Source organism: Podarcis melisellensis (genome assembly GCF_964234715.1).
Source record: "Podarcis melisellensis genome assembly, chromosome: 14".
Lineage (NCBI taxonomy): Eukaryota > Metazoa > Chordata > Lepidosauria > Squamata > Lacertidae > Podarcis > Podarcis melisellensis.
This window is the reverse complement of record NC_138546.1, coordinates 7358864-7367541: the sequence shown is the minus strand read 5'-3', so window position 1 is coordinate 7367541 and position 8678 is coordinate 7358864. Positions and strand designations below refer to the sequence as shown.

General features: G+C 46.1%; 1 protein-coding gene across 2 annotated transcripts; it reads left to right on the top strand.

The window, feature by feature from the left end:
• Window positions 1-1550: 1550 nt before the first annotated feature.
• LOC309356703 (uncharacterized protein) lies at window positions 1551-3572 on the top strand. Of its 2 annotated transcripts, none has more exons than XM_081888303.1 (2): window positions 1551-1704; window positions 2523-3572. In XM_081888303.1, exon 2 carries the CDS (start codon window positions 2533-2535, stop codon window positions 3457-3459), a length of 927 nt encoding a protein of 308 aa, XP_081744429.1. In that variant the 5' UTR covers window positions 1551-1704; window positions 2523-2532; the 3' UTR covers window positions 3460-3572. The 2 variants fall into 2 exon arrangements, with proteins under 2 accessions (XP_081744429.1, XP_081744430.1); XM_081888304.1 differs by lacking the exon at window positions 1551-1704 and adding an exon at window positions 2252-2379.
• Window positions 3573-8678: the final 5106 nt, after the last annotated feature.

The following is an 8678-nucleotide window of genomic DNA, read 5'->3' as shown; positions in this document are numbered from 1 at the left end:
TTTCTCTGAAGATAATAGGGACATCCCATCATAATTTTATTATTTATACCCCACCCATTTGACTGGGTTGCCCCAGCCACTCTGGGCAGCTTCCAACATATATAAAAAAACATAATCAAACATTTAAAAACCTCCCTTTATGGGGCTGCCTTCAAATGTTTTCTAAAGGTTGTGTAGTTACTTATCTCCTTGGCTCGGGGATTGCATAACTCCATACCCTTCATCATTTCTCCAAGGAAAATAGGGACGCCCTAAGGAAAAGCGGGACATTCCACAATCAAATCAGAAACTGGGATAACTTCTCTAAATCAGGGACATCCCTGGAAAATAGGGACACTTGGAGGATTTGAAGTCCCACCTGTTGCTGTGCCTACTTCTGCCTCTGTCCTACTGTAGAATCACAATTGTTGCTCCACCCACTTCTTCCCCTGGCTTCACCCACCACTAGTATGAGGCCCATAGGAAGTTTCCCACAACAGAAAACAGTACTTTGGGTGGGAAATCGTCCCCCACTCCTGGCATGAAATCTAATCTTCTGACAAATTCCACAAGAATGGCCATTGTTATCCAATGATTAAGCTTTGTTCCTTTCACATAACTTAGATTGGCATTCTGGTTAAAAGAATTTCCGACAGGTTCTGCACAGGGCCGGATATAGGTTCGATGAAGCCCTAAGCTACTGAAGGTAATGGGGCCCTTTCTATGTCCAGTTGGCCTTTGTCAACAACAAGTTGTTGCTGTTTTTTGTGTTGAATATATGCTATGTGGTGATTTATGGACTGAATAGGTCTTGAAAGCCAATTGCATATGTTGCCGTGCAACCAGTCCATTCAGAATGTAGGCACCCTATATATAGAAAGCAGCAAGCCGGTGATATTTTAGGGAACAAGGCTAGCAGGCAGGGCCCATGACTTACATCATAGGAGCCAACACAACACAAAATACTGTTGCTGTATGTAGGTTTTATTTTGTTTTTTATCTTATGTTTTGGAAATGTACATCCAGTTGTTGTTTTTTTCTTTAAATTTTATGTATAAGCTAAACAAGCTAGCAGGGGCCCTAAGCTATAGCTTGTTTAGCTTATACTTAAATCCAGCACTGGTTCTTCAGAATGAACCCATTTTCATAAATTAGGCTCATAGTGTCCCTGAGGGAGACGCATGGTTCCAAGCAAGCAGGTGCCAAACTCTTTGTTGCACAGCTGTAGGGTTGAAGCTCACCCATGGCTAGTGACCCTGTTATGGTTTCCCATTCTGCCCACTGCAAAAAAATCACCAGCATCTGATACCTGATGCAGCCACTTCTCTACATTCATGGTGGGGTTACCTTTGGTCTCTTGAAAATCCACCCTGTGGAAGGATCCTGCATCTCAGTGGCAGAGCTTCCACTTTGCACGCTGGAGATCCCAGCTTCAATCCATGGTGTCTCCAGGTAGGGCTAGGGGAGACCGCTGTCTAAATCCCTGGGGATCTCCTGAAGGTAAGTGTATACAATACAGAGCTAGATTGACCAATGGTGTGGCTGCAGATAAGCTAAAATAAGCTTCCCATGTTCCATTTTCATCAGCTACAACCTTGGCATTCTAATGACGGAACCAGAAGATCCGCAGAAGTTCTGGCATTGTTTTGTTAATATTCTCAGGCTGCTATGGCGATGAAGTTCTTAACAAAGGGGTCTTCATCATAGCAGGAGGAGGAGGTGCAGGTTAGTGGACATCCCAGGCTTACTTATTTTGGGGGCATTTAAGGCATCTTGACAGTTCTTTTCTCCCTCTTTTGTTATTCAAAGCCACCAAGGCTTTATCAAGGGAGCCCAGCTGCATCAGATTTATCTAGTTCAGGATCAAGTCTCCCACAGTTGCCAACCAGATACCTCTGGGAAGCCCAAAAGCAGTACATGAGCGCAAAGAGCTCTCTCTTGCTTCTGATCTCAAGAAACTGGTATTCAGATATATGCTGCCTTTGATAAAGGAGGTAACATAGCTTCCATCATTAGTAAACTCTGATGGCTTCATCCTCCGTGGATTTCTCTAATCTCATTTTTCATAGAATCATGGAGTTGTAGGGTTGGAAGGGACCCAGCAGCCTGTTCTCACAGTGGCCAGCAACAGGAAGGTCCAGCAATACATTGCAATACATTGTGCACCAACCCCTAGCACTGAATGCCCCTGTCATGATCTTTCCTCCTGAAATGACTGGCTTGAGAAGGTCCTGCATTTGGAGTGGTGAACCAAACCCTGGGGTGATGGCTGCACAAATGGACCCTGGGACTCATCAGGGTCTGAGATTGGAGAACCTCAATCGCTCCCCGCCTAGTGTGAACTGGGGCTGGTGGTGGGGTCCTCCTCCGCAACCAAGTTTCCAGCTTCCAAGCCAGAAGGTAAGGTTCCTTGCGGTGACTTGGTCTCCTCCGAGTTTGTATCCTCTGAGTCAGGCTCTGGAGTTGGCAGTTTTCTGACTTTGTCAGTGGGCAACGCAACCTCCCCTTCTAGGCCACTCACTCATGTATTTCTCTGTACACAGCTGTGATCAGATGGAGGACGGGGAGAAACATTCGGATGTCACTCTTAACTGTGCAGATTATCTGGAGGGCAACAGCAATGACATTTCTGCAAAGCGGGAGAGCTGGCACCATATGAACCATATCCCCAGAACCTTGAAGAGCCAGTTCGTATATCGCCAACTGAGAGAACAGAAAAATGCACTTCAAGAGGAAATCAGGATATTCTGGAAGAAATGCCAACGCCTACGGAGGGAGATCCAGACCTTCCGAGAAGATAACAAAACCAAGGCTTTGTGGGAGGAGATCCATGCCTTCAAGATGAAGAACAAGGGCTTCATGGATGAGATCAAGAACTTCTTAGAGGAGAGCAGGGTTTTCATGACTGAGATCAAGGCCTTCCAGACCAAAAAAAAGGAAATTCAGGACCAGATGAAGACCTTTCAGGAGAAGATTGAGGCACTCCAGCAGAGGATCAAGACAACAGAGGAGGAGATTGTTACCTTGGAGGAAAGGAATGAATCATTTCGAGAAGCTGTCAAAGCCTTCCAGATTAAGAACAAGGAGTACCAGGAAGCCAACAAAGGCATGCGTGAGAAGAACAAATCCATCCAGGAGAAGATAGAAGCCATTGAAGAGAAGAACAACGCCTTCTGGAAGGAATGCAAGGCATTTTGGAAGAAGGACAAAACCTTCTGGGAAGAGGACATGGCCATATCCAAAGACAAAATGGCCCTCTGGGAAGAGTATATAGCTTTGAGGGATAATGACCAAGACCTCCAGGAAGAAAAAGCGGTCATCTGGGACATGGTGGAAGCTCTCTGGGATATGAAGTACTCCATATGGAAAGAGGTAAATGGGTTCCCGGAAGAACCACAACCTGAGTTCGAGGTGGAAGTTTTCGAGAATGGCGCCGATGGAGACCATGACGAACCACCTGATGAAATAAAAGAGGTGTGAATTAATGCAATGATCTGGTTAGCACCACCTTAAAAACTCCTATACATTGATGTACAAACACCGTGGCTCCTTTGTCATCAAGACCTTTTAATAAAATCTTGATGGAATTTCAAGGTGTTGTCACTACTCTACATTGCTGAGGAGGTGGGCGGGTTCACACCGGCCATACACACCAGCAGATGATTGTAACCATGTGGACCGGCAGCCTTGCAAACCTGGTGTGGCACATTTAATTATTTATTTACAAAATTTATAATTCACATCTTTGTGAAAATAGAGAAAGACAGAGGACAACATATAAGGGTAAAATGAACAGGAGATCCATTAAAAATCATTGGAAACTTCAAAAAATACTGATTGGGTAAAAGAAAAAATAATAATGTTGCACTTAGGGTTGCCATATTTCAAAAACCCCGGATTGTTGAGCTTTTAGGAAACCCCCAACATTGTTCAGCTTTTTTTTTTAGGAAACCCTAAAAGTTGTGTTGTGTTGTTTGTTTTTACTTGCCTAAGATTCAGGACAAAAGGACAAAGCACCACCTTTCAGAAATTCCCCCAGATGTCAATTCCGCATTTGAAATCCCGGAAATGCACAGGGAAATCTAGATGTATGGCAGCCCTAAGATTGCTAAAACCCTCCTAGCATGTTGGAGGATATGGATGGCCACAGGGGAAAGGCCACAGCTCATTTATAAGAGCATTTGTTCTGCATGAAGAAAGACCCAGGTTCAGTCCTTAGCATCTCCAGGTAGGGCTGGGGAGAGAAACCCTGCCTGAACCCATGGAGAGCTGCTGCCAGTCAGTGCAGACAGCACTGAGCTAGATAGATCAACAGTCTGTCCTGGAGTAAGGCAACTTTCTGTGGTTTTTCTCTGGTGTGCATTTTTTGTTGTTGTTGGAGGACTGCGTCCTAAAATTCAAAGAGGTGCAAATTTCAAAAGATAGGTGCGCTTTGCTTTATGTATTAAGGACTGCAGAGTCACTGGGTTTGCCTGCAGATGGGAGCCCAAACTCCCTTTCCTCCAATACATAGTGTAAGCAGGATCCCCTATTTAATTTTGCATTCTATTTGGTCCTATGCAGCCTGGATGAACTGCAAACATTGGAGGGCACACATGTACACACACACACACACACACACAGTCCTTTGCTCTCTTTTCTGCTGAGTTCCAGCATTCAGGCACTCTTTATCCTCTTATTTGCTTTCAGTTGTGGGTACAGTACAAAAAAAAAATCAAAAAAATCAGTCAAGGTGACAGTCAAAGGAGCTGGGAACTGAAGCAAGGCCAAACTCCTCAGTCCCCAGGTGATCTGTTCATGGTCACGTCCCCACCAAGGCACTAAAATTTCAGTGTCAGCAGGATGTGCTCAGAGTTCATGAAAACGTTGCAGGGGAGGAGGGGAGAGGGCTTGGAAGAAGGAATGCTTAGGCTACAGGACCATGCAAACCCACTGGGTTGTTCAAATCTATCCATTTCAGTTCTCCGGGTTTCTCATTTCCCTCCCCAATCTTAAAATTCACTCCGCTGGAGGTTTTAAATAGAGTTCTGGTGGCCACGTGCCAGGGATAACTTAGCTGTGATTCCTGCATTTCAGGGGGGATGAATTCCTGGGGGTCCCTTCCAACTTTGGGAACCCAGTCTGGAAAAGATGTGACATGGCACAGCCAGCAGCTGTCTCTGAAAATTTCCATGCAGTCCACAGTATATGGAAAGAACTCCTGCCAAATGAAAACATCCAACATGGACCTCTGATGATTGCAACACCATTGCACCAAGACTACCTCATAGCTCATGGGCTGATTGTCCAACAGCAGGTGAACTAACTCTGTTGCTCAGCCCAAGATAGCTGTTAAAAATAGACTTGGCATGCACTGCTTCAGAATGCATTCAGCATCCTTGCTAACAGTGTCTAGGAATCTGACCAGATTGCGAACGACTCCCATTGACCCAAAATGGCAAATTTAATAACCCTACTAAAGCAATGTACTATCTGGAGAGGGGTTTTTAAATGTCCAAAGAGAAAACATGCTGGCCGCTCCCTGAATAAAAACCTGTCAACTCTTCCTGATTGATCACTATCACCAAAGTTGTATGTGTATATGTACAGTATTTGTTGTGTGCTAAGGTACCCAAGCCACAAAGTTCCCAGGTGAACAATAAAGCACACAGACGCTAAGTATTTTGGTTTATGGGTTCAAATAGGCCAGTGTGGTGTAGTGGTTAAGAGCAGTAGTCTTGTAATCTGGGGAACCGGGTTCGAGTCTCCGCTCCTCCACATGCAGCTGCTGGGTGACCTTGGGCTAGTCACACTTCTTTGAAGTCTCTCAGCCCCACTTACCTCACAGAGTGTTTGTTGTGGGGGAGGAAGGGAAAGGAGAATGTTAGCCGCTTTGAGACTCCTGAAGGGGAGTGAAAGGCAGGATATCAAATCCAAACTCTTCTTCTTCTTCTGTTTACAGATGTGAGCAGTTTGGCTTAGGGGCCCAGGGGTCAGCAAACTTTTTCAGCGGGGGGCCAGTCCACTGTCCTTCAGACCTTGTGGGGGGCCGGACTATATTTTTTGGGGGGGAGGGGAATGAACAAATTCCGATGCCCCACAAATAACCCAGAGATGCATTTTAAATCCAGTGGTACCTCTGGTTGCGAACAGGATCCGTTCCAGAGCCCCGTTCGCAACCTGAGCAGAATGCAACCTGTGTCTGCGCACCTGCACGTGCATGGGTCATGATTTGCCACTTATGTGCATGCTCGTGATGTCATTTTTAACGTCTGCGCATGTGTGAACGGCGAAACCCAGAAGTAACCCTTTCCAGTACTTCCAGGTCACTGCAGGACGCAACTTGAAAATGCTCAACCTGAAGCAAACGCAACATGAGGTATGACTGTAAAAGCACACATTCTACTCATGTAAAAACACCAGGCAGTCTCCACAAATAACCCAGAGATGCATTTTAAATAAAAGGACACATTCTACTCATGTAAAAACATGCTGATTCCTGGACCGCCTGCGGACTGGATTTAGAAGGTGATTGGGTCAGATCCAGCCCCCGGGCCTTAGTTTGCCTACCCATGGCTTAAGCATTGGGGTAAAGCCAGGCTATATCTTGACTATATCTGCAGGGAGTCCACTTAAGGGTAAACCACTGGTGCTCTATGACTTACATCAGATAGGGGCATCCTGAGGGGTCCCTGTGGGGGCTGTGACATGTCCCTAGCCCACGTCCAGGCTTCAGACAGGATTCACACCCCAGATCCCTTTAATAGGATACCCTTACTGAGGAGGGGCAAGCAATGACTACAACCTCCCCTCCATCCAAGCAAAAGTAGAACCCCGGCAACAGCAACACGATTGGCCTGACGCAAGGAGGGTTCAGCAATCCTCTGCCCCCTAAGCTGGCATACTTGTGATCCGGCTGCCCAGCCTCAATGCCCCTCACTGGGAAAAAGTGAACAAAGTTGTATCATTGAAATCGTATGGCTCCCAGAATAAGAATTCCTGTTCCCACAAAAAGCATGGATGGTTTCAGCTTAGCATTTTTATCATTTTTTAAAAGAAATCCTATTGATTTTGGGACCCTTTCCCCTAATTTGTAGTTTGGGACTTTTTAGTTTAGAGCATGGGTAGGCAACCTGAAGCCTGGGGGCGGAATCCGGCCCAATCGCCTTCTAAATCCGGCCCACGGACAGTCCAGGAATCAGTGTGTTTTTACATGAGTGGAATGTGTCCTTTCCTTTAAAATGTATCTCTGGGTTGTTTGTGGGGCATAGAAATTCGTTCGCCCCCCCAAAAAAAAATATATAGTCCGGCCCCCCACAAGGTCTGAGGGACAGTGGACCGGCCCCCTGCTGCAAAAGTTTGCTGACCCCTGGCTTAGAGAAATGGCAAGTGAGAAGTGACACAGTTGAAGTTTATAAAATTTTGCTTAGAATGGAGAAAGCAGAAAGCTTTTCGCCCTTTCTCATGACGCCAAAACTCGTAGAAATCCAAGGAAACTGAATGCTGGAAAATTCAGGACAGATAAAACAAAATTCTTCACACAGAGCAGGGTTAAACTAGGGAACTCACCCACAGGAAGCAGTGATGGATTAGGAGGAGGTGACCCTTCATCAGCTCTGCAGACCTCCATTGGCTACCTGCAGAGTGAAAATCTCCCTTCCACCTGAAGCAGTGTCACACCAAAGGTATACCTGCAGGTGGTAGCCACAAGAAAACACCAAATGTGGATTTCAGAAGGGGGGCGACTGGGACCGAACCAGCCTGGAATCTCTTGGATCCCAAGCTAGCACAATCACCATGGCATGATAGCACCAGAGCTGGTTCTGGCCCAATCAGAGCAACAGCTCCAGGTTGCTGGAGCAATTTTCCTGCCCCACACCTTTGGGCCTGGCCATCATGCATGGAAAGACAATGAATGTCGTTGTGGTTTTGCCATTCTAGAAAGCTCAACCAGACTTGGGGAGTTTGGCTTGCTCCTTTAGGTTGCTTATGAGGTGGAGTGGGGTCCCAGTGCCCATAGGATAGTACCAATATCCTCTTTTGAGGGTAGGGGAAAGGGCTGGGAGAGAGAGGGTGGTGGGTCTGGCCTTGGAGCAGGAGATCCAACCTCCTAGGGCCCCTCCCAGCTGCCACACAAACCTCAGTGGCCCTTGCAGAAGATAAAATGGGGTGGCCTGGGGGGAAGATCAAAAGAATGCTTTCATTCAGAGGGTCCAGCATGCTGTGGGCATTATTGTGAACAAGAAAGTTAAGGGCAAGATCCTGGCCAAGAGAATTAATGTGCGAATTGAGCATATTAAGCACTCAAAGAGCAAAGACAGCTTCTTGCAGCGTGTGAAAGAAAACGAAAGAAAGAAAAAAGAAGGAAAGGAAAAGGGAATTTGGTTTGAACTAAAACGCCAGCCTGCTCCTCCAAGAGAAGCTCACTTTGTGAGAAACGATGGCAAGGAGCCAGATCTGCTGGAACCAATTCCATATGAGTTTATGGCATAGCGTATGTGAACAAAATAAAATACTATGTTGAGGACCTAAAAAAAAAGGGGGGGGGGAAAGAATGTTTTCATCCTGAGGGTCCTACTCCCCAGACATGCCCCTGAAACAGAAAGTGAAATGTACAACAGCTCTGGAAGTGGCACCTATATTTCCCCTCCCGTTAGAAATAATAGAAGGAACATTGTAAAACAATGAAACAAACCCGAGACCAGAAAGTGGGGAGGGGC

What these genes read in the sequence shown, in the direction of transcription:
- LOC309356703 (XM_081888303.1), top strand. Translation starts at nt 2,533, where the DNA reads ATGGAGGACGGGGAGAAACATTCGGATGTCACTCTTAACTGTGCAGAT.